At 34.1% G+C, this 26327-nt stretch overlaps 3 protein-coding genes across 6 annotated transcripts; 1 reads left to right on the top strand and 2 right to left on the bottom strand.

Moving 5' to 3' along the window:
• The first annotated feature begins 3389 nt into the window (after positions 1–3389).
• Positions 3390–6308, top strand: LOC131005695 (omega-3 fatty acid desaturase, chloroplastic-like). Its single transcript, XM_057932728.1, has 8 exons — positions 3390–4387; positions 4469–4558; positions 4671–4737; positions 4851–4943; positions 5045–5230; positions 5339–5419; positions 5521–5658; positions 5753–6308. Exons 1-8 carry the CDS (start codon positions 3891–3893, stop codon positions 5918–5920), a joined length of 1320 nt encoding a protein of 439 aa, XP_057788711.1. The 5' UTR covers positions 3390–3890; the 3' UTR covers positions 5921–6308.
• A 572-nt stretch (positions 6309–6880) lies between these two features.
• On the bottom strand, positions 6881–10780 carry LOC131005696 (N-(5'-phosphoribosyl)anthranilate isomerase 1, chloroplastic-like). 4 transcript variants are annotated; one of them, XM_057932731.1, is made up of 5 exons: positions 10369–10780; positions 10080–10136; positions 8197–8561; positions 7949–8112; positions 6881–7311 (listed from the first exon to the last, which is right to left on the bottom strand). In XM_057932731.1, the coding sequence occupies exons 1-5, from the start codon at positions 10376–10378 to the stop codon at positions 7086–7088; spliced, it is 822 nt and encodes a 273-aa protein (XP_057788714.1). In that variant the 5' UTR covers positions 10379–10780; the 3' UTR covers positions 6881–7085. The 4 variants fall into 4 exon arrangements, with proteins under 4 accessions (XP_057788714.1, XP_057788715.1, XP_057788712.1 ...); XM_057932732.1 differs by having other exon boundaries at positions 10080–10177; positions 10369–10668; XM_057932729.1 differs by having other exon boundaries at positions 8197–8604; positions 10080–10177; positions 10369–10668.
• Positions 10781–13620: 2840 nt separating this feature from the next.
• LOC131005697 (zinc finger CCCH domain-containing protein 29-like) lies at positions 13621–16057 on the bottom strand. The gene is made up of 2 exons (XM_057932733.1): positions 15726–16057; positions 13621–15416 (listed from the first exon to the last, which is right to left on the bottom strand). Exon 2 carries the CDS (start codon positions 15405–15407, stop codon positions 13824–13826), a length of 1584 nt encoding a protein of 527 aa, XP_057788716.1. The 5' UTR covers positions 15408–15416; positions 15726–16057; the 3' UTR covers positions 13621–13823.
• Between the last annotated feature and the right edge of the window lie 10270 nt (positions 16058–26327).

Here is a 26327-nt window from a genome sequence, read left to right on the forward strand (position 1 = left end):
CAAACACTATTTAAATGTTGACATGAGATTGTTACTATCCAAGAGGTATGAATAACGAACGAATCACCTTCTTATATGCTTGATACGTTCAAATTTAAATAAAATAAAATAAAGTTTGCCAATATTTAATTTACATATAATTGAAATAAGTGTTCCCCAAAAATACACCAAATAGTGCGAGGTTCAAACCCCTCCGCTTCTCCAAGATTTAATTCAAGTGTGACTGCTCTTGCGAATCGGATTCTTCTATCAATCTTATTTAATTTAATTTAATGGTGAATAAAGCTAACCGATATGGAAAATATCCCCTCCAAAATTTAATTTTAGGTAGAAGTAATTTCTTAAGTCATTAGTAAATTTGTAGATTAGTTGAAATTAAACTATCAAAAAAGTATATTTAATTCAGTTTCGACAATAGGCACCTAGCTAACATGTACATTCTGCAGGGGAAAAAAAGTAGTTAGCATAGGCAAAAGTGTTCACATTTGTATCTGGCCGGTGGCAAACTGCCGTCGGAAATAGTTTTTATTTTTTATTTTCCTGTTTTTCATTTAATTCATCAGTATTATTATGTACAGATAATTAATTTTGATAATCAGAGTGTATTATCAGATTTTAAATATATATATATATATATATATATATATATATATGTGATCAATTCTTTATTCTCAAAATATATACAATTCTCTATGGATCCATTCTCTCTATATAGATAGAAATGTTATAGCACATATCTTATGCGAACATTGCTCACGTTTAGCTCTCGTTACCGTTATCATTTTTGTCTGTACATTTATTATTATTCTAATAATTTATAAATTATTATTGAGATTATTAATTTTATAAATTATATAAACATCAAATTCTGATTTCTTCATGTTTCCTTTAGCTTCACATAATTAATAAAAATAATAAATTGAACTTTAATTTCAAATCAAAAGGGACAAATATGGTGAAAAATGATAATAAATATATAACGTTATATTTTCAAATTCATATTTATCTAGAGGGGATGAATTTTTACATGGGTTCGAATTTGGAAGAAGAGAAAATTTTATCAATTAATTAAATTTCATTATGCAATCATTACAAATAGTTTATGCAGCATTATATACTGACTTGTGCACTATTTTATTTTTTATTTTTTACGAAAGATAGCATTCTCACTGTAATATGATGCTCTAGATTATATATATATATATATATTTTAATGGAGGCGACCATTATTATTGGGTGAGCATATATAGCTACTTAGATGCCAAACACTTGTAATTGACTAATTGTGATACAATAAATAAAATTATGATGTAAAATATGCATGCGATTTGATTTAACACGGCTACATCAGCAGTTAATACATAGTGATTTTCGAACCGGCCAATTAAATTAATTGATGTCAAATTTAATTTTGATATACAAGCTGGTCTCATATTTGGTCGGTACTGGTGTCATAGGCAAATAATCAAATAGAATTTTACTTAAAATATTTAAATATGGCATATGGCAAAATATGATTGTCCGAATAGACCTAACTATTTCTGGCACACGTTAACGTTTTTCAAATTTGTTGAAGACTTGGCACGTAAACATTTTATTTAGTTAATTTTTGAAGGTTTGTACTTTATTATTGTCTGTAGATATTTTATTCTGTATATTTTTTACACTAATAGAATCCGATATATTTTTTGATATTACAAGTGGGATACAATAATCCTCGCGAAATATTTTTTTAATAAAATCCGATATATTTTTTAATAGAATCCGATATATTGTTTGTACTACTATATTATTTGTATTAAATAAATTATTTACTATATAAAAATATTTGTAGGAAGAGTGCAGTTATTAATATTTTTATTTTCTTTCTAATTTCTATTGAATTTATTAATCAATTTTCTCTATTCGCACACTTTTTACTTAATTGGAAAAGTCGAAACATTAGTACATCAACTATGTATTCTCAATCAATTAAATATTTTGAACACGAAATTGCCTTTGAAAAGCAAGAACCCACCGTACCGGTCAATAAGATAGAAAAAAAACAATTAATATATCGACAGATAAGAAAATTTAATTTGGAGAAATTGTGTTAATAAGAAACATTATAGTATAATATTTTGTATAAAATCATTAAAAATATAAAAAGATAAACTTTTGTCGATGTGAATGAAAGAATTGCAAATTTTAGGTTAATTTTATGGAGATAATTTCTAAAAATAGCAATAATTAATTGGAGGTTCCCACTGCCATCCGGAGGTGGTCGGTACGAGGAAAAAAAGGAAATATACATTGAAAAGCGAGGGGGCCCACACCCCCCACTTTCTTGTCAAAACTAAAATTGACCAAAACGACCAAAACCCGCCGTTTAAAATGTGATTATTGCTCTAAGCTTTGGGTTAGTTTGATTTTTGAATCACAATAAGTCAGAAATCTCCAATTTCCACACGCTTGGAAATGGTCAAAAACAAATTACTATACACCCGCATTAAAATTACTCCCCATCTTCGATGAGGCTATATAATTACATGTATAAATTTTTTATTATGTTAAAATAAACGAATTGTGAGGTAATAAATGAAACGTATCCCTTATTTATACCCCAAAGTAAACAACTTCTAATTATATTTTTTTTTGTAAAAAATTATAAGAGATATCTATTATATAATTAAATAAACTATCCGCATGTAGGCAGGACCTCTACACCACATAAATGTAGAAAATAATTGCACGCAGACGGAAGCACTATCCACATAAAAATGAAAAAATTACACTGTATACAAACGAGATTAAATCGAAGACCTCTCACAATTTTATTAATTTTAAAAGTAAATATAACTACCATTAACCCCAATTCTTTTGGGGTATTGACCTGTAAATACTTGAACGTTTTCTCATTTTCCGATTTTGCGTCTCAATTTTTAGGGTACTGGCCTGTAAATACTTGAACTTTGTTCGAAATCATACATTGACAACAAACTTATCTGCTTCATTATGCACTTCAAACTTCTATCTCAATTCGGCTACTATGTCAGGAACGATTTGAGGATAAAAATTCGTCGAGTAAAAAATCAGAAAAAATATAATGTTCAAGTATTTAAAATACAAATTATAAGGTGAGGTGCAAAACAAAAAATTAAAAAAAAATCGAATATTTGTAGGTCAATACACTTATTTTTAACCCAAAGTCAAAATACTCGATCTCTATTCATATTATTTGATCATTAAATTGTAATATTAGCATAAATACTTTGTCCCTTTCCCATACCGAATCAAATTAAAAAATATAATCACAAGTCCCTACGAAAAATATCTCAGAAAAATGATTCCACAAGGACGTCTCGAAAGAAATAAAATAATAAAAATAAATGAATAAATAAAGTTAGGCAAGTTGAATGTTGTTACACGCACCTCGCTATGAGAACAGATCGGCCCATATTCATTCACACCCACACTCACGAGAGAGAGAGAGAGAGAGAGAGAGAGGAAAGTTACGGTGGCGTCAACAGTAAGAGGGAGTAGTAGACCATGTATGCAATTGCAAGGACGAAAGCGACGTTGTAGTTTTGGTTGCTAACTCAGTGGAGGCATAGATGGTGGAGTTGGAAAGAGAAGAGAAATAGAGCCTCAAATTTGCGTATATAAATGAACCACATTCACCTCAGATTCTAAGCCTCACGAAAATCCAACACAACCAGTTGGGATTCTTGAATTTGAGGTGAGTATCTCCTGCATTATCTACTTACCCACATCCATTTTCTGCTAATACATACGCATATACATACATATTCTGCAAAGCCCTCAACTCCACACACTTCTCCCTCTCACCTTAGTGAGAGAAACTCCATAAAGGTGAAATCTTGGTTACATTCAGATTTGGGGCTGTCGAGATGACCAGTTGGGTTCTATCAGAATGTGGCTTAAGGCCACTTCCAAGAATCTACCTCAGGCCAAGAACTGGTCAATCTCTCTCCAAATCCAACCCCTCAAAGCTGAGAATCTCAAGAACAGATTTTTCCAATGATTCCTCATTCTGCTGTGTTGGTAGAGGGAGGAACTGGGGTTTGAAGGTGAGTGCCCCACTGAGATTTCAGGAGGTGGAGAAGGAGGAGAATGAGGAGAGAGAGAGTGTGGTAGTAAATGGTGCTGATGAATTTGACCCTGGTGCACCACCCCCATTCAAGCTGTCTGATATTAGGGCAGCCATTCCTAAACATTGTTGGGTTAAGAATCCATGGAGGTCTATGAGCTATGTTGTGAGAGATGTTGCTGTGGTTTTTGGATTGGCTGCAGTTGCAGCCTATTTCAACAACTGGGCTGTCTGGCCTCTCTACTGGTTTGCTCAGGGAACTATGTTTTGGGCTTTGTTTGTTCTTGGCCATGATTGGTATGTTTAATTTTTTGGGTAGATTCTGATTTTGATTTGTGTTTGTTTAGTTCTTTTAATGATTCTTGAATTGTTTTTCAGTGGACATGGGAGCTTTTCTAGTGATCCAAAGTTGAATAGTGTTGTTGGTCACCTGCTTCACTCTTCCATCCTTGTTCCTTATCATGGATGGTAAGTCTGAACCTCAAATGCATAATTTCTTTTTATGTATATATTCAATATATAAAAGAAAAAAAAAAGCCAAAATTGATTTTCATAAATTGTGTAATGGTGAATGGTTCAGGAGAATTAGTCACAGGACACACCATCAGAACCATGGACATGTTGAGAATGATGAATCCTGGCATCCAGTAAGTTGTTTTTCTACTTTGCTATGTGGGAAATTTAGTTGGTATTTTGCTTATTTTTGTCGAAAAAAGTAAAAGTTAAGATGTTTGTTTCTATCATATATTGTTTGTTCCAGTTATCTGAGAAGATATACAAGCAATTGGATTTTGTGACCAAGAAGTTGAGGTTCACATTGCCTTTCCCTATGCTGGCTTATCCCATCTATCTGGTTGGCTACTTTCTTCAGAATACAAATCTTTCGCGTAAAATTTATGATATTGGGCTCTCTTTATTAAAACTATTGCTCCTTTATGATTCATGTAATGGTAGTGGGGCAGAAGTCCTGGGAAGAAAGGCTCTCATTTCCATCCAGACAGCGATTTGTTCGTCCCAAACGAGAGGAAGGATGTTATTACCTCGACAGTTTGTTGGACAGCAATGGTTGCAATTCTTGCAGGGCTATCTTTCCTTATGGGTCCTCTTCAAGTGCTCAAACTCTATGGCGTACCTTACTTCGTTAGTTCCTTCCGTTCCTCTCAATTGCTCCACGCTTTCTTCAACGTTGTTTACCTTGTTAGAGTTCCAAGCTTCCTTGTATAACTTGAAAATGGAATTGGGATGCAGGGATTTGTGGCGTGGCTCGATCTAGTTACCTACCTCCATCACCACGGCCATGAGGAGAAGCTTCCTTGGTACCGAGGAAAGGTAAATCCAACGTCATTATTAACTCTATTTGAATACATGAAACTCCACAAAGATTGTTTCAACGTCCTTGCTGACTCGGATTGATTTCGTTGGAAATGCAGGAATGGAGTTACCTGAGAGGGGGGCTCACGACACTTGATCGTGATTATGGATGGATAAACAACATCCACCACGACATAGGGACACACGTTATACATCACCTCTTCCCCCAAATCCCACACTACCATTTGATAGAAGCAGTAAGTAATAAGTATCCATCTTCTTCAAGAAACTAGCTTCTGAAAATCTACAGTTAACTGATTAGTTACTCATCATTTGTGATTTTTGTCACAGACTGCAGCAGTTAAGCCAGTGCTAGGTAAATATTACAAGGAGCCTCAGAAATCAGGCCCTCTCCCATTATACTTGCTGGGAGTCCTCCTAAAGAGCATGAAAAAGGATCATTATGTGAGTGACACGGGCGATATAGTGTACTACCAGACCGATCCTGAACTGAACTGAACCGCAAGAATCATAAGTGTCTGAACGTGTCTATCAATATATCTCTAACAAATCGATATATTTGAGGCGTGGAGGCTGCTGAGCTCGGATTTAGCTCTTGAAGCCACTAAGAGTCGTCTTCTAGCTGCAGAATCGATTTTTTCCCCTCCGGTGATGGAGAGGCATATAATTATTACAGATTATAGGAGATTGATGTGTATTTCTACAAGGATGTAATGAGGGAAAGTCTCAATAAGTTGGGTGGTTTTACTTATTTGTTGATGCATTGTTATTGTAGTAGTGCTCTGTTTCCGTGTAAGCTAGTGTATGCCATATGAATACAATGAAATACTTGTACAAGTAATGGGATTCATATGGAATAAAATTGAATGTGACATGTAACTGAGAATCACACGATTTGAAGTAGTGAAGGTGGATGGTGAGTTGGTATGTGATGATTATAAGGGTTAAATCATGTTTTTTGTCTTCAATTTTTAGCGTTTTAATGAAAAATGTCACGTTTTAATTGCAATCTAGCCACATGGGACTCGAGGGTTGGTGGATAAGACAGACTGCAACTACAAATCTTGGCCATCAAAAACTATCAAATCGAGTTACCTTTCAAAAAAAAAAAAACTATCAAATCGAGTTAGAGTGTGTGGTTAAGAATGCTCAATTAAGGATACCGACCAAACTAGAATATGGCAAATGGGGCAAATGGGCAATCCTATATGTTACTATCGCATTAATAGGACACATTTTTGTGATGGAATATTAATAGTAACCTAGATTCGCATGGTGGGTAAATGCTAGTGGGGGTTATAGTGCTGTGTAATAGTAACACATTTTTGTAATGGAGTGTAGGCTTGAACTGTTGAATTCAAGAGCAGTATCAATTAATTACAATAATCATATGCACTTCTGCGTTTGTGTGTGTGTGTGTGTTTGAGAGAGAGAGAGAGAGAGAGCAATGCCACTATATGAAGATGGAAGTATATACTAGTATTACTGCAGGGCATTCAGTTAGTTAATTAGTAAAAATAGCAGATTTCTCCTTCCATTACAAGAAGAATGAAGTGTTATGGTTATGGAGAATTAAAGCTTCAGATGAGTAAAAATGAGGATACTTCCAGAAACAACACTTGAATACAGACATTGGAAGTCATGGTTTCAGAAGATCCATCACTCAATAATGCACAGAGTTCACTGTCTCCATAAAGGACAATATTCGCGATTTATCCTTTTGAATTCCATCTGGAGCACAAATGCCGCTGCTAACATCAACGCCAGTCGGCCTTAGGGTCGAAAGAGCTTCAAATACATTATCAGGCTTAATGCCTCCTGCTAACAGCCATCCTTGTCTGCTCCTAATAGAGGGAAATCTGAACCTGGACCAATCAAACCCTTTCCCACTGCAACCATGCAAACAAAAACTTCACTCATGGCCGCATCATATAGCTTCCAAAAAGAGTTCAAGAAATAGGTCAAACTCAACTAGGCAATATTTAAACTCTCTGTGTCATGGAAATACAATTAGAAAACTGTCAAGTGACCTAGTTTTATAACCTTTTCCCATGAACATTGCTCAGGTATAAAACTAAGCAGATGAAGGAATCTTCTATCAATACTCCTAAGAATATTTAGATGCCTAAAATCACGGTCATACGACACTCACTGGAAAGAGATAACCATAAGTTCTCCAAGAAAGATTACACCCTTATCTTTTATGAATTTCCTTATTAAGTTAGAAGTCGAGATTCAGCCAGTGAAATTTGCTAAGTGATAAAGAAGCACGGATCGTCATCAAGACTGAAGATTAAGATGCATATAGAGTTTACATTTAATAATGATGATTATTTATGTCTATACATGAGAGAGAATGGGCAAGCATTCCAAGTATGTAAAGGCAGTCTCAATATGATTAGAATTTAGATTGTTTTCTACACAAATCTAGATTTAGCAGAAGTCTCGCCTTAAAATCCCACAAAACATATTCAGAAAATTATATTAGGAAACTGAAGACAATAGTGCTGTATGAGATTTCTATACCTGCCGCCTTTAGCACTGTCAACAAGAATCCAATCAACTTGAGAGCATTCTTCATCAGAAATTGAATTCAAAAGTTCACCATCTTCTTTTGCATGAAGAACATATATTACTTTGTTTTGTTTGACTACGGTTTGAAAAGCATCCCTAGAACCATTTCCATGAAGCTGCATGGACACGAGTTTATGGAATGAACAAAAGAGGAAAGGAGTAGTAAATAATACAGATAGTGCTGGTAACGAGGTATTAACCTGCACATATCCAAGTTCTGCTTTCTCTGAAGCTCTTAGTATAGTTTCCGCATCATCATCGACGAATACCCCAACAGGCTCAGCTCCATGTTCCCTTGCCACTCTCGAAATCTCCTTGGCAACAGAAAGCGAAACAGACCTTTTTGAGTTGGGCCAAATAATCATCCCAATAAGATTTGCACCAGCTTCTGCTGCCATAGCAGCATCTCTAGCTGATGTGATTCCACACATTTTAACTGAAGGTCTAATCTTATTGTGTTCCTGTTGAGCAGCAGAAACACTTTCTGAGTGATGCAGCGTACATGTTACTTTCATCTTTTGGAGGACTGGGATATTGGAAAAACGGATTTCCGTCCATGAGAGACCTGCAGATTGGCGGCGTGCTTGGTGGGTCAATTTTATGTTCCACTGTTAAAACACAAGAACTCTTAATCTTCTAAATTTAAATGTATGTATAAGTGAATAAGTGATTACAAATTTTCATATACTAACAATCCTTCTCTATCTCTGGTCGGTTGACTGGTGACACAATCTAAGATACTACCTAGTTTTAACCAGGACAGATGTTTTGCCATATTTTCTGTCATTCTGATACACAAAAGTCACAACTTAGTTTTAAACAAAAATTGGAAGCACGCATCATAATACGTATGTAGTGGTATCCTGTAGTTGACAGCTTTTAAAATGAATTTGGGTTCACATTCTCCTTTGGTTAATGACAAGTTGATAACATGAGGGACCTTCGGTATGCGTAGCAAAGCCAAATATAAAAGTTCCTCAATAGAATGCAACCAAAACGAAACCAAAATGAAGAATTCTGCAATTAGCATCCATGGGATTTTGAATGTTTATAGAATATGGAACCACTAGTCAAAAGACATAATTTTGAAGATGGGTAGGACGAAAAATATTAAAAATACACTAACATTTTCCCATAGAAGCACATCAACGATGAGGGCTATGTTAGCAAACAATCTGGATACCCAATGGAGAAATATATCATCTTCAGTTCTTCACTACGAAGATCAACTTCCAGATTCAACCAAGTATATGAGTTTTCAATTAATCACAATGTCTATTAAGAAACTAATCATTTTTTATTCTTCTTTTAAACATGAATATGCAGCAGAACCACTTAATCAGAACCACCATAATACAACTCTTACAAGTCTCTTGATTTTTAGAATCTTCATTTATTGTTCAAAAGAAGTTAGTGCCACGAATATGATAGAAGATTTGTGCTTTCAAAATCAGAAATTAGCACCATAAGACTTGTCACAAACACTTGAAAGAAAGTGGGACAGATTGAACCACGGTTTGTTGCAAATCTTACGGCTGATTCATGTGACCATTACAAATATAGTCAGCTAATAGAAACAGAACGGAAAAAAGAACCAGACAAGATAATAATCCTATCGAAGATAATCCCATGGAAGACACATTTTGAATCAACTTGACATTATCACACAGAACTTCCCTTTTTAAAGCTAAATTATAAGTAGATTCATGCATCTTTTCTCCTAAAACACAAAACTTCCCAGCTGTTTTCAATCTGCTATCGAAATAATTTTCCCCCATCATAAATTTATTGAAGACATTAGAGACAATCAAAAGGATCATTTTGCATTTGCCAAATTTAAACATCTAAAAATATAACACAGCAAACATTAAGCATAAAAGAGAACTTCGATTTTGAGAAATTCTACGCTAAAACCAGGAATCTTCAGACATATGTTACAGCTCTTTTTTTTTTTTTCTTTTTTTTTTTTCATTATGCTGAAACTTGGATTTTCCACATGATACATAAGCTACAAAGATAGATTGTTTAGGAACTTGAGCATAGAATCTGCCATTTTATTGATGCAAGAAGTTTTCAGGAATACCTGGACGTTTATGCATAGTAGACACTTCAGGCAAAAGCTGTACTCCCACATTGCCACCTTAGAAAGAGAGAACATCAAATTTGCAGAATACCTCAAAGCTACAGAACAATACATCAGAGATCGTAAGGTGGGTATCAAAAGAAAAAGGTTGCGAATTGCTGCATCTTTCTATCAGGAGTTTTCACAAACACCTGATGTGCGGAATGCACAGGTCCCGTAAATGTTCATACATCACACAATGCTCAATCATGCAATCACACACTTATTATTGAGAGAGAAAGAGAGAGACCTGAGAGCATATTAACTGCCGCCGATTATGAACAGAAATGTAAAGAGAAAATATCTAAAATTTGAAGAAGAAACAGCAGCAGCTGCTGCTTGGAGCACGTGTTCAAATTGGGGTCGGTCCGACCGGTTGAACCAGCAAAAACGCCGATCGAGTGTCAAATAGAAACAGGTTGAACCCGACGAAAACCGCTAAAAACCGGAAACCGGGATAAACTGCAACTTTTGCCGTCGTTTTCGGCTCGGTGAATTGTGCTTAATTTTCCTCTCCCAAAAAAAACAAGGAAAGAAGAAAAATTAATGCATTGTACATCAATATTTTTGGGTCAAATGTAAATATCTGAGATCTTATTAGTTATTACTTCACTTTCAATTTTTTATATTCTTTTTACGTAATCAAATTATTAAAAGTAGCCACGCCGATCGAGTCTCTACATTTGTGGCAAAATTTAAGATACTGAACTCAAGTCCATCGTGAACTCAAGTCCATCGTGTGCGATCTTTAATTTTTTTTTATTTATTCGTATAATTTAAAAAAAGAAATATAATATTTCCAATCATAAGAAAACTTTAGTGCTAAAAGTTTGGTATGGTTTAATGTCATTCCGAAATTACAAAATAAGTTAAGGACGCTGATTTTTTTTCTTTCTATTGTCGAAAAGCTGCCCTTTTAATTAGAAGGCTTATGTTTCGGGCCTTAAGCCCAAACATAAACATTTTTTTTTTCTTCTTTATGATATAAACCATACATTTACTTTCTAGGGTTAATATTTGAAATTCTCAAATGGAGCCCAAGATTAGGTTTTGCGAATATTGAACTAAAAAGCAAGTAAGCGACGATGATAATTTAATGTGGTTGGTTTTGAGTGGGTGTGGGACCCACATGCTTCAAACTTTTCACCTCGCATAATATGGCTATTTAAGCTTCGATTTGGTATCTTGCTCTTCCGAATAATACTGTATTTATCTTATCGGGAGAGAGCACCAATTCCTTCTCTCTTCAAAGTGGGCATCCATCCGCACTATCATATTAATTCACATAATTTCTTGCGTCTCATTACCAAAATATTAATTTAAAATCTTAGTGTTTAAATTGGACCAACCCTAAAAAATAACTGCACGACGGGCGGAACCGTTACTTATATAAAAGTGGGAACACTGCTTACTTATAAAGTGGGAAACCTCCCACTAAGAAAAGTCTTTGAGTGTCTCAGTCTTGCCAGTCTCATTGGCATTTTCGACTCTAATCTTAAACTTTAATTTCTTTTTCGGATTAGTCCGTAAAATTAGAAAGTTTGTGAAAAAATTATAACATGTATAAATTTTCTTGATAACACACTCTGTAACAATTACAAAACGTGTAATATTTTATTAACTAAGACACTTGGCTGACTGTAACATCAAATTTAGAAGCAAAGTAATGAAATTTGAAGATTGAATTTTTTTCGTTTATTCAGATCAATCAACTCGATTTTCAACGCCAGCTCTCCTTTAATTTTTTATTTTATACATATATAATTACTTATTAATTTCATATTAGATTGAAATCTCTCCACATAATCATCTAAAAATAGCTTGAAGCGATGGTTCACTTCAATTCCTCTCCACTCCTATTATCTTGATCATTACGAGGTAAAAAAATTAAATAAAAATGTTGAACAATTATGTATTAGCATAGCTTGACATTAAGGTCTTAAACTGCAAATCTAGTTCATTACATCTCTCTCATTAATTGAATATGTTCTAAATAATAATTAAAGTTGATGTTTGGTTTGATTTACATGTATCTTTTTTTTTTGTGGTTAAAAAGTTACATAGATTTTATAGTATCACATAACGGGAAATCTGTGCTAGTCAAAGAAAATTTGACGCGTGCAGAAACACAGAGTTATGATGAATTGATGATAAAGTGGATTAGGACAGTAGGTTTTGGTGGTGATGAATGATGAATATGGCGTTGCACTTTTTATAGGCTTCTTTTGATTCACATCCCATTTAATTCCACAATAATCTACATGCTTTTGCCTACTTAATTTTGTGGTGTGAGAGCGTGACTTCCACTAACATATAGTAATATATAGTACTAGATTCGCATTCAATGGAGACCACTAAATATTCAAAGAATAGAGATCAAATCTTAGTCGTTGATCTTATCTAATTTAACGGGAACCATATATTCACGCGATGTTCAATAGAATTTTTTTGTTGAACAAATACATGGTTGAATCCCACAACCCCCAAAAAATCAGCATTTATTCACGTCATGTTCAACGGAGTTCATCAAATCCGTTGAACATATCAGTAAATTTGTTGAATGTTCATCAAATTCGTTGAACATGACGTGAATAAATGCTGATTTTTTGGGGATTGTGGGATTCGACCCTGTATATGTTCAACAAAAAAAATTCGTTGAATATGGCGTGAATAAATGGTGACTGTTAGATTATATAACATTAACAACTGAGATTTGATCTCTGTTATTTGAATATTTAATGGCTTCCATTGAACTCTTCTCTATAGTACTATATTTAATTGAGGAAAAGTAAATATCTTAACTATAAATGATACAGTGACCACAAATTTTTAATTTTAACGTCAAATATCTTAAGTTTGAATTCTATTAAAACTTTTATAGGTTCGAGCATGTCACATTAATTTTTTAGTACGGTTTGTTATTGTAGATTACTATGAACAATAAAGAAACTCCCCAAACTATACAATTTGTGAGTTTTTTCTTCAAAGAAAAACTAAAAAAGAAAAGAATTTTTGAAGGAATAAGAATGAAAGTGAAAAGGAAAACTTAATATTTTCTGGACTTAAAACCCTAAAGATGAATAAAGAATTGTATACTTTCATGTAACTATGTAAGATATCTAAAGTAAACTACTTTTTCTTGACATTTTTTTTTTGTTTGTCAAAAATTGTTAGAAAGATACATTTACAACACAAGGAGATAAGTTCAAAGGTTTGGAAAATATGCTAGATATGTGAAACGTTTGTGGCCACGAATGATTTGGGTATGCATTTTATATAAATATCGTAATCGTACCAATATAGTATTTCACCAAAATACATAAAATTAAAATGTGAGATCCCAAATTATCTTATTATGAAAAGAAATAAACAGTGACCTTCTAGACCTGTCACCACCTCTCTTGCAATTTATTTCAATTTCCCTAGTCTGATAGTATGTACAAGATTTTATCACCACATTTAATTGCAAGCAATTAAATGTAGAACAAATCAACAAGATAGATTAAAATGAAAATCTCTTGGTTTCCTTTCCTTAATTATCTCTTGGATCCCCACACAGGAAGAAGAACACTTGTATGAAAAAAAAAAAAAATTAAAAAATACATATATGATCTTTCCAACTAAATCATGAACAATACATGATGAAGATGAAGATACTGTGATGTTAATCCTATCTCCTAACAAAAGAATATATTGAATCCCATCTCAAGCCACCATCTGCTCCTGCTCCACATACATCTGATCAATCCAATGCGGCATCATCTCATGCACGCCGCGCCCCGGCTCCTCCGCCGCGGCGCTGCGAATGCCGAAGGAAGCCGACTTCCTCAGCTTGCTCGCGTCGTCGCCGCTGAACCCCCAGTCCACCTTCCCGTCGGGCGACCCCCAGCCGGAGAGCTTCGACGGCGGCATCAAGTTAGGCGACGACGAGGCCGGGTGCCGGTACCCGAAGCTCTGGCTCCGCTTCGAGAACGCGCCCGACCTCGAGTTCATCACGGCTGCAGCCACCGCTGCAGCCGTGTCGAACCCGTACCCGGCGTTCGAGGGGTAGCTCGCGCGGAGATGGCTCAAGCCGTTACCGTTGCCGTTAACGTTAATCTTCGGCGACGGCGAGAGCGAGAGGTGAGACATGATCGACGGATCGAGAGATCCGAAGAAGTCGTCGAGATTGGTGGGCTTCAAATCCCCAATTCGGGAAGCGGGCGACGACGACGACGTCGTCTTGAGGCGGCTGGAGGGGAGCTGCAGAGCGGGGGGCGCCGTGAGGCTCTGCCACATCGGGGAAGGGGGCGGGCTGGGGTCTGTGCCGAAGGATTTGGGGGAGGGCATGGCGGAGCCGGTGGAGGCGTACAAGGGGCGCAGCTCGTCGGGCCTGTGCGCGAAGAAGCAGACCTTCCTGGCGCAGCCGATCTCGTCCTTGCAGAGGCGGGTGCGGTACTGCGCCGGGTGGAGCCACGACTCGAAGACGCCGTGAGCGTACTCGCAGGAATCGGCCTTGCCGCAGCTGCCCTTCTTGAAGTCGGGGCAGGGGACGCAGGTGTAGTTGAACTTCCGCGGATCGCGGCGGCGCGCGTTCTCGCCGGGGTGGACGAAGGGGCACTCGGTCCAGTCGTGGGAGTAAGCCCGCGAGCACGGCTTCACCTTGAAGTTATACATCCTGAACTCGTCGCTGCCGTAAACGCCGTTGTTTATGTCCGGCAACGTCGCGTCCATCGGGTACTCCTTCTTCTCCACCGCCGCCGCCGCCGACTTGCAGTACTCATCCTCCTCCGTATCAACAGCGCCGCCGTTCAGCAGCATCTCCAGCCGCCGCCTCTTGGAGCCGCTCGAAGACCTCACGCACGGCGCGATCAGCTCGCCGGGCTTTTTCCCGTTGGCGTCGACGGCGTTGATGTCGCAGGAGGCGGCGAGGAGGAGCTCCGCGATTTCGACGGAGGACCATGCGCCGCCGGCGGCGGCGCAGTGGAGGGCGGTGGCGCCGTCGGAGCCGCAGGCTTTGTTGACGTCGACCTTGCAAGTTTGAAGGATGTAGTTGAGAACCTGAGTGCTACCGTAGAGAGAAGCAATCATGATTGGAGTTCTCTCCTCAAACCCCATTTTCTTGGAACCGAAGCTTCTGCCATACCAAAACCTGCTTTCGTTCACATCGATTCCCCTCTCCTCGACTTCATGGATGAAACCAGCCAAATCATCAGTGGCTGCCAATTCAAGCAGCTCTGAGCAGCTTTTATGCGAAATCTCCAAATCCATATCACGGGAGCAAAGATTACTCTTTGAACCTCCGCACATCAAGAAACCCTGAAGTAGAGTAGATGACACAATTAATTTAATCAAATTTGTGAAATGGTTAATCCAACAATTGTAAGACCACCTTAAAATAAAACTTAGTATTTTTATTTTTTTTAAAATCTACTGAACCAACGACTCTTTCTACTGCATATCCAGGTTGTCAACAGAAATACTCTTCCAACAAACATTAATGATGAGAAAAACGCAGAAGAAAAGAAAAAGGAATTAAATATCCATGCCCATATTATAGATTTTTTTTATCATTGAATCAAAAACTACCAAGAAAAATTGAGTCTTTCACCCGAAAAAGGAGCATACCTTGTTGTAGTAAAAGGATAAATCTTTTAGACTAAGTAAAGACCTTAATTTGAAAGAAATTATTGAGTTGCAGTTTTAAGTTGTGGGATGAAGTCTTTGGAGTGAGTTAGTATATATATATAGCGTTCCAGAATTCACACACGGAGACTGAGCACGAAGGAAGGGAGCAGGAAAGTGTGACTTTTCTTCTTGCTTCTTTCTTTTATTTCTTGAGAGAGAGAGAGAGTGGGGATTATAATTAAAGAAAAAATATGAAAAGTTTTCATGCTTAATTTTCCAAAACTGGTCAAAAAGTCAATCTTCAAAAAGAAGGGGTCTAACCTCACTGTCTCACACCACTTCTGTGTCTTACTGGTTCTCACCATTTGAAATGCGAATGCAGATGTAAATTCAAATGAAATGTAAATGGAAATGGAAATGCAAATGTGGAATGAACAAGGGCGGGGGTGGGTTCCACACGAGCGCGGAGAATCCAATCTGGAACGGGCGTGGCGTAACGGGTGTTTCCGTCACGTGTGGGGTTCACCCGCTTACGAATCTTTGAAAATTCTATTTCTTGCCCACCGCGCGTTGCCTCACGCTCTCTTTTTCCCTAAACAATTATGCATAAGATGAATAAATGGTGATGCTTTTCTTTTTGCCTTTTTCACAAGAATTATCATTTGAAGCTTGTCTTTTGTGTCTTTGGAGAAAGAATTACAAAAATAATGAAAATTAAATACTCCTTTCATCCCACCTATTTTGAGTCATTTTTCTTTTTCGGTGTCTCACCTATTTTAAAATATTTTTTAATTTGGCAAAATTTTTACCTTGTATTCATTTTTTCACTTTTTCACCTACGCACAAAACACTATTTTATTAATTTTCATGACAAAAAAAGGTCTTAAGATAGTGGGGACGGGGAAGCAGTGAGTTTTCGTGTTGCACAAAATACAAAAGTAATCAAAGATTGAATGATTATCTTGCATGTATGTCATTTAAAATAAAAGAGTCAACATCAAATTCTTTTTTTCGATAAATAAACCTTTAAAATAAAAAGGGGTATAAGATGTAGCAAAATTGAAAGTAAATACTCCCTTCGTCCCATAAGCTTAGGCTGATTGGGATTTTCACAAAGATTAAGAAAAATCATTGAAAATGAAAATATATAAGTAAATTTCCTAGTATGCCCATATTTATTATTTAATAATGTATTAAAGTGAGAGTAAATTAAAGAATTAAATAGGGATACAACAGTAAATGAGTAAAAAAATATTACTTTTTATAGAAACAAGCCTATATAAATGGGATATTCAAAAAAGGAAAACAAGTCTAAGCTTATGGGACGGATGGAGTATTTTTTATACCAATTTTTTAGAAAGTGGGTAGTGGAGTTGCGTCGTGGAAAAAGTGTTGAGGAAAATCAGAGGTTGGAAGAAGAAATCTCTTTCTTTGGCAGGGCGTATCGTTCTTGTGAAGTCGGTCCTTCAAGCCATCCCAGTGTTTCAATTGTCTTTTTCCTTCATTCCTAAATCGGTAATTCACGACCTCAACTCCGTTTTTGGAAAATTTTTATGGGGGGGAAGTGGCGTGTCTAGGTCTATTGCTTGGTTCAAATGGAAAGACATGTGTGTCGACAAGCTTCAAGGGGGATTGGGCTTTCGAAACATTGAATGGTTTAACAAGGTCTTGGTGTTTAAATGGGTGTGGAGGTACTTGGTCGAGAGGGAGGCGCTGTGGGTCAGGGTGATTAAATCCTTGTACGGGGATTTGTCAAGAGGTGTGGGAGGGGAGTGGAGGGTGGAGAAAAGGGGCGGGATGAAGGGATGGTGGTCGAAAATTGTTGGGAGAGCAGGGAGGGAGGAAGAAAAGTGGTTTAGTGGCAATATTCAAAGGATTATGGGGAATGGTAGAGAGGTCAGTTTTTGGGGTGAGACGTGGGTGGGGAACAGCCACCTCAAGATCCTCTTCCCTAGACTTTTTAATCTTAGTCTCTTTAAAGATGGTAATGTGCAGGAGGCTGGGGAATGGACGGAGGAAGGATGGGTGTGGGATCTTAAGTGGCGAAGGGAGCTGAGGGAGAGGGAGAAGGAGATGGAGGAAAATTTGAGGTCAGTCATTGGGGCAATTTCTCCTTGCCTAGAACTTATGGACGGCTGGAGCTGGAAGAACGCAGCGGGGGGGAACTTCTCGACTAAAGCGGCCTATGAGGAGTGCGCAAAGGCGGAAGGTGATCATTTTGGGAGACACATTGTAGCTACTGCCCAAATGTGGACGGCACCGGCTCCTCACAAAGCCAGAGTGACAGCTTGGAGAAGCATTTGTAACAGGCTGCCAACCTGCGAAAACCTTCTCAAAAGGAATGTCCTCATCCCAGCCGAAGAACAGTGGTGCAATGCATGTGTGTGGAGGGAGGAAACAGCTGAACATTCTTTTCTCCATTGTCCGAAAGTCGATCGCGTGTGGGACAAAATCAATCAATGGATTGGAATGGAAACGGCTAAACCACAAAAAGTCGAAGATCATTTCATATCTTTCATTGGAGGAGGAAGAGGTAAAAGAAACAAGAACTTCCTTAAAGCTCTTTGGATTGAGACTGTTTGGCTGATATGGAAGTATAGGAATGAGAGTAGGTTTGAGAACAAGAATTGGGAGGTGTCCAATCTTGTTAATGAGGTCAAAGGGAGGCTTTGGAGTTGGAACAAAATCTTCCATGTTGTCGAGTTCAATGTTTCTTTTACTTTGTGGTGCTCTAACGAGTTCGCACCACTTGTTTGATGTTTTTGGTACTTCTAGTACCACCCCAGTTTTTTAATGAATTTTTTATTGATCAAAAAAAAAAGAAAGTGGGTAGTATAAGAGATCCCCCTAATACATTCATATGTCTCATAACCACCACCTTGATTGATCCTCGAGCATTGCATGTCTAGTAATAATGTCATTAATTGAGTTTTCGAACATTGCATGTATAGTAGTAATAATTACTCCCTCCGTCTCACTTCAATAGACTCATTTTCATTTTTTGGATAAAAAAGTTGTACTTAATTGATGTGGACCGCACCACTTTACTACCACTTTCTTACTAAAAAGTAAGTTTTCTTAATCTCCGTGCTCAAAAGAAGTGAGCCTATTGGAGTGGGACGGAGGGAGTATCATTAATTGAGTTTTCATTTGAACATTACGTCCCTACTTTGCATCAGCAAGCTTACCTTTATTCTTGCTGCATGCCTTCATTAAACAATTTAAAACGATTTAATATTAGTTGTAGATGATCTATGCATAATCCGAAGCTTAAGCGTTATGCTATTATAATTTATAAATGTATGAACACGTCCAAGTCAAAGCATTCATACCACATATAAACACATCTATATATCTTCTTGTGAGAGAACAGATAAATGCACATAAAGTTATAGTCTACCTTATATCCAAGCCAAGATGAGGCATGGACCACAAAGTTCAAGTCTTCAAACCAGTATTACTTAACATAGTCACATCATATAATTTCCTTACGCCAATTTCTAGCTACATGAAATATTTTATCTATTTAGTCAATATAAGTAATAAAATTTCGATTAGTCATTAATTAGGCTTATTGAGAACATGTGCAAGCAAGAAATTAATTAAGTAGTAGGGCTCAAGTTGTTGAATTTACACTTTTGATGTCTTAATTTAGGGATATGATCCTCTGTTCAATAATTTATGGTGTTCCACCGTGTCTCATTTTTCTATTTTTTATACATAAAAACTTGTACATGTCAAATTGTTTGACAGATCAAGCTGTCAAACAATATATCTAGATCCGAACTCATTTAATGACAACTTTTCCCCATGCATCTTATTTTCGATCGAAAACAGTTACGGTGCGTTTACTTTGATGGTAAAATTTTAATTGGAAAATGATGGATAAGAAAATATGAAAAAATATTATAATTTTTTTTATCCTATGTTTACTAGAGATGAAAAGATGAGAAAAAGTTAGAAACTATTTTCACACCCCTACCTTAGGATAATATTATCCAACATTGGAGAGAAAAGGAGCTGCCCGAAAAAATATTCTACCTTGCTCTGAGAAAATTTTTCATCATTGTAAATGTATGTGAAAGTGATAGAAAATGAGTGAAAATATACATTTTCTTTCATTTTCCATCAAACTAAACACACCCTTAGTGAAGAATACTAAACGAGTTAATTGCAGGAGTAAATTATAAGAGAGCCGTTCGACAAGAACACTAAACAAATTCAGTACAATATATTAAATTGCAAGTGGAAATACAAAAGAAATGACTCAAGGCTTAAATTGAGGGCTAGAAAGGGCACAATGATCACAATAAAAAGAAAATAAATTTACAAACTATTAAAAAATATTTGATAAAATAAGATTCTAAACATTTTGTACTGTCTAAAAAATACACTCCAACACCTTATAAGCTAAAAAATTAATCAACTTGATTTTAGTATTTTTTTTCATGATCTTATAAGCAATAATTTAATATACAAAAATAATCTTCATATCCCTTTCTATTTCTCTCTCTAACAATAATTTTCTAATTCTAACTCATAATTTTCTCTCCAAATTATAAGTTCAATTATCTTAATTAACACTTTGATAACTTTCAAACACTTGAGACATTGCATCTTATAAGCTCTTGGAATAATTTATGAGATATTGGAGCTTATATATGAGATATTTGGAATAAGCTCAGCGCCAAACACCCTCTTAAGATTTTTTTTTATTATTATTTTGAATTTTGCATGTGTTTTTGTTGTACATTTACTTTACTGTCTTTCATCCTCGAGCTTTCTCAAAACTGTGTTTGAATTTTGCATGTGTTTGTTGTACGTAAGTACTGTATAATTTTTGCATTAATTTGATTGATATATGTGTTTTTTGAACATACAACTTCACATGTTCATTTTGTAGAAAAAGAAGAAATAAAGTTAGAGAAAAAAATTAGTGTGAAGTCATATCGTGTCAGTAGATGAGCAGCTGTACTAGCATCAGTCCGCAAAGACTGATGAATGTAAATTAATTAAGATATACTGTTAATTTTAGGGGTTATGGCCAAAAAATATATGACCTTTGAAAAATGTTTTAATTTTCACATGAACTTTCAATTAAACCATAAAATACATGAATTTATATTTTTGTTGCAATTTTCACTTGAGTTTGACTTTCGGCGAAATTAAATTAGTTGACAGTCGAAAATTCATGTGATGTTGGTCTAATTTATGATGATGAGTAGTATTTAAAAGCTCGGAGGTTTAAGAAGACAAAAATTAATATATTTGATTTAATTTCGACTGTCAATTAAACTCTAATTTCATTTAAAGTCAAACTTGGGTGAAAATTGCAACAAAAATATAAATTTATGTATTTTTTTTTGGCTTAATTGAAAGTTCATGTGTAAATTACAACTTTGTTCAAAGTTCGTGTATTTTTTTGCCATAATCCCTTAATTTTATATTCATGTATGGCTAGTTTATTAAATTTCTAGAAATGTTAGCAATTTGATTCCAACATTTGATCTTGATGATATTTAAACGAGTTTAGTGATTTATTAAATCCTATTTAGTGATTTCTAAGGAAAAAAATGGACATGTTGTAATTACAAAGAGTTAAGTGTGGAATAATACGTTTATATAAATATTTTCTTTTTTGCAACAATTGATGCTAAATTTAATGGATAAGTAACCATCCTTTTTTTTAAAAATGGACCAAATTTTGACCAATAACTAGAGTTGAGATTGACCTAAGTCAAATAACTTCTTTATGCAAATATTAGGGTCCAAATGGCTTTTTGCATCTTTTGCGAATGATTTCACATACCATATAATATGTGAAATGAACAATTTTAAATAAAAGTCATGGTCTTAACGAGAAATGTAATCTTGTACCAGAGTTATATTTAGCTCTATCCTTTTAAAAATAACAATCATGTTATACAAATTAGATTAAATATTCAAATAAAATACAACTCGCATATGAGACTTTTTTTAAAATAAAATTTTTAATGTCTTAACTTTACATTCGGACTAGTTCTTCTCGACATTGTCGGCTTTCTTTAAAGGCCCCTTTCCCACACGTTTTCTCGTTGAAGAAAATGGCAATGCCCTCTTTAAGATGAGTTAGTTATTAGTTGCTATATTATGCTAGTTCTAGGAGACTCTATTCACAAATTATATATCTCAAAATTGTTCTATTATTGGATTGTTTCTTTTCATTACTCGTAGACATTTCAATTCATTCTTCTAAAATTGGCAAATACACATTTTAAACAAGAATCTTATGACATCGAGGCTCAACTTTAAGAATTTACATGCGAATAGTGCAAAAAGAATAAAAAGGAATTGACATGTACACTTATGTAAATTTTTGTATTTTATTATAGTGGTGCATGGGTATTGTATTGGTACAATTTCTCTACATTATTGCATATACTAATATACTATGCGGGCGTGTTTGCTTTGAGGTATAAGAAAATGATAAACTACATTTATCACCTTATACTTCGTTAATTTGTTTTGATGTATAAAAAAATTCGGGCATGTTGTATAATTTTTCGGGCAGACCCTTGGGAAATGGATAATTTTATACCAAAGAGAAGGTGATATAATTTTATACCACTTTATAAGGAGTGGATAAATATATTATCCTTCAAACCAAATAAAATATAACAAATGTGGTCAGCACTTTAAATGATAAATTTATACCTCATTATATTATTATCCCTCCATTTAGAGGCATTAAAAAAACACACACGCACGCACACCCTGAAAGTAAAACGAGTATATGTATATATATGATTTAAAATAAAGGATTCACAATATAGAATAAATGTTCTCGTTTACTATATGCTAACTATTTGCATCTAATTCGAGATTTAGAAAGTATTTATAAGTCTCATGCAAAGAAATAAGATGACACTAAATTCTGCAATATTACTTTATATATATATATATATATATATATATATATATATATATATATATATCAAGCTGTTGAGAAAAAAATACTACTCCCTATAACGGAAACCGATTTTTTTTTTTTTACAGAAAACAGTTGTAGAATTATGTGAATTGTTGGGATGGGTTTTATTTTCTCCTTTTCTAGAAGTAGAACAATTAATGACGAAACATTTCATAGATGTGAGGACAAATGTGGGGCTAGTGTCAAGTCAACTACAAACATTATCACGAGTGTTTAGTACTATTATATATCTAGATAGGATTCTATGAAACCAAATATTTTCATTGGCTAATAAAAGATTAGAACGAAATAGTCAAATTAACTAAGTTTTTATATCCCATTGCATACGTGATGAATTATAGTACTAAATTTTCTCTATTGTCCATATAAAGTTACATGCACGCAAAAGATTAACGGCAATAAGCACCTCCATAAAAGCTACAAAACCAAATGTGTCTAACATAGAAGGTTAAACTTTGATACCACACATGGAATTATATTTCTATTTTGAAACAGTGATGCTAAACGGCTGCATTGTGATTACTCCCAAACTCGTTAAATAAAAAAAATGATTTATTTAAAGTCTTTGAATGTTGCATGGAAATCAACTTCACTAATGAATTTGTTGGCCAACAAATTACATTTCTAGCGATCAATATTAGAGTGTTACTGATTTTAATGTAAATTTTAGCACATTCGATGACTTTTTTGTCCTTTTAGTTATAATTGGATAACTTTAATAGTATAGGATTATTACTTATTTACTTTAAATTAAGTATAGAGTAAAAATCTTTCCATTCTTCTCACGCGCACATACAAGAAAATTCAAAATTTCAATCTCCATCAAATCTAACCTAAGAAGATTTTGACTATTGACGCACATGAATAATAGCTGATCATTTATGAAGATTATATGTATGAAATTGCAAAGTAGTTCTTAATTAAGTTTTTGGTTAGCTTTGCATGTAATCGTGAAATAGAGTCCTATTTTGTTAACGATGATTGACAAAGTTGAAAATATCCAGTAATATTATATTTTACAATACCATACTGTCATGAGCATCATAAGAGTTAAGACTATAAAATTGCAAAGCTGAAATTGGTTTAGCTAAAGATAGGTAAACTCTAATTTTGACCAGTATAATTCCAACAAATTTTTAAAAAACATAGTATGTTCATAATTTGTGTGTCAAATGTTGGAAAAGAAAAAAGACATTTCAAAGCATAAATTTCTATTATCCTTCATTTTCCATCGATAAATTTATCTATCAAAGTAAACGCAGCCTAAGAGAGAAAATTTGTTGGAGAATTAGAAAATTGGTGTGTATGCTATGTGATGCATACTTTGAAGTGGGGAACAAAGACACACCCAATAATTCTTCATTCATCACACACACTTACACGTCATTCCACTTCTAATAATATCCAAATCCTCCCACGTTTTCAATGTTTTTTTATTCAAATACTTGTTTAGTGGAACAACTAAAGAATTTTTAATATACTCTTAACTGCTAATATTTGTTCTTATATATCTGACGACTAATTAATCATATGGGTTGGTAGTCCCAAGAAACAGCCTAATATGTAAAGAATCTCATGTGAGAATTGTGATTTTCTCTTGCAAAGTAGTATTCCCCTATTATATCAACAGATCTTATAAAGAAAACTATAATTACGATACTAATTATGTGTATATTTTAAAAATAAGAGGCAAATCACATCTATCTATCTATATATATATATATCTATATAAAAGTGGAACCAATATGCCTATACTATTTTCCCGCCCAAAGTGTAGCATTAATTTTAACCTTAATTTACACAATTCAATATTAATTTCAACATTTATTTACATAATTAATGCTGATTTTTATTTATACTAGCAAGTTCTATTTCTGATCTATTAAATTACGACTATAATTTGTTCTCATTTTCAATATAAATGCTCAATTGAATTAGCATTTATATTTATCTTAAAATATTGGATTTCATAAGAATTAATACTACAAAAGTATAATGATATTTTTTTGGTAAAAAATAATCTCTCATATAATACACTAATAACATTAGGTTCTTTAACCACATTAATTTATTCTAAACCTAATAATTATAGTCAAAATATATAAAAAATTGTTTTTGTGTAAAATGATTATATGGATAGGAAGTTAGTTGAAAATATGTTCAGTGAGACATAAATAAAATTAAAAAATATTTAATTATTTATATAGGTTAAAAGATTAAAAAAAATAAAAAATCAATTTCACCCTAAAATTGAAAACGATGACATGGAAAAAAATAGTTAAGATGGAGTATTTTTTTAGGTAATATGCATTTTCTTCATGAAATTAGATGATAATTGTTAAATTGTTTAGATTTTGAAACAAAATAATCAGCAACACTAATTTGTCATTTATAAAAATAGGTAAACAATTAATCAGAACACAAAAACTTAGGTGTTATTGGGTGCACTGTAGAATCGGGTTATACCCGCACTCAGACTTTAACCTGCATCTTGATTCAAATAATGTAAATGACACTATTCAGTTATAAAAATGTCATTAACTATAATTAACATTATTCAGTTATACAAATTACACTATAACATTTTGAAACATTATAGTGTCATTTACAATTTTATGATGTCAATGACAGGAAGTGTCATTTATATTTATGAATAGTGTCAATTATACACAATGTCATTTACAATATTATAATGTCAATTATACGCGGTGTCATTTGTATAACCGAATATAGTCAATTACAGACACTGTCATTTGTATAACTGAATAGTGTCATTTACAAAGTTTGAATCAGGAAGCGGGTTTGTCTTTGAGCGCGGGTCAGAGTTTGAACGCGAGTGCAACCGTCTAATCAGAAAGCTACATTTATATATAAAAGCAGATCATGTGTTCATTGAAAAAATTGTAAATACATTATTTTTAATGGCTATGATAAAATCAACAACAAAATATGTTTAATTTTATGGATTTCAATGATAAATTATTGTTTGCATAATTATTATTAAATTTTAAAATAAGTGTATAAAATAAATGATGTGTACATAATAGTGAAGCTTAATAAATATGATCGCAACTCATCGTTTAGTTAATTTCACTTTAAACATTTTTTAGACAATTTCATTTCAAACTATTGATATAGTATATGATTGGTGATTTCATGTCACTTACAAAGATATATTCCTAATTTATACCACTTTAAAAAAAAATATTAACTCATCGCAATTACATTATTTTTATATAATATATAATTTAATAATAATGTAAAATAAAAAATATAATAATTTTTTTAAAGAAAAAAATAAAAATTATAATATCTAAAAAAATATAATACTCGTGCATCGCACGGGCAAAATACTAGTTTTATACTAAAGAGGAGTAGGGACGGCTTAATTATCCAAATTGAAATTTATTAAATTTTAATCTATAATATATTAAAAATGAAATATCCAATTTGAAATCAACTTCACTGACAATTTTTTAATTTTTATTCTTTTTCTTTCTAATAATTATGTAGTTTGATCAATGATAAAATACTCAACATATAAAACAATATATATATTCAAAGTAACTATAATATATGCATGCATCAAAAAATAATTGTTATAGCATATATATATATATATATATATATAT

This window comes from Salvia miltiorrhiza, chromosome 1, assembly GCF_028751815.1.
Source record: "Salvia miltiorrhiza cultivar Shanhuang (shh) chromosome 1, IMPLAD_Smil_shh, whole genome shotgun sequence".
In the NCBI taxonomy this organism is placed as follows: Eukaryota; Viridiplantae; Streptophyta; class Magnoliopsida; order Lamiales; family Lamiaceae; genus Salvia; species Salvia miltiorrhiza.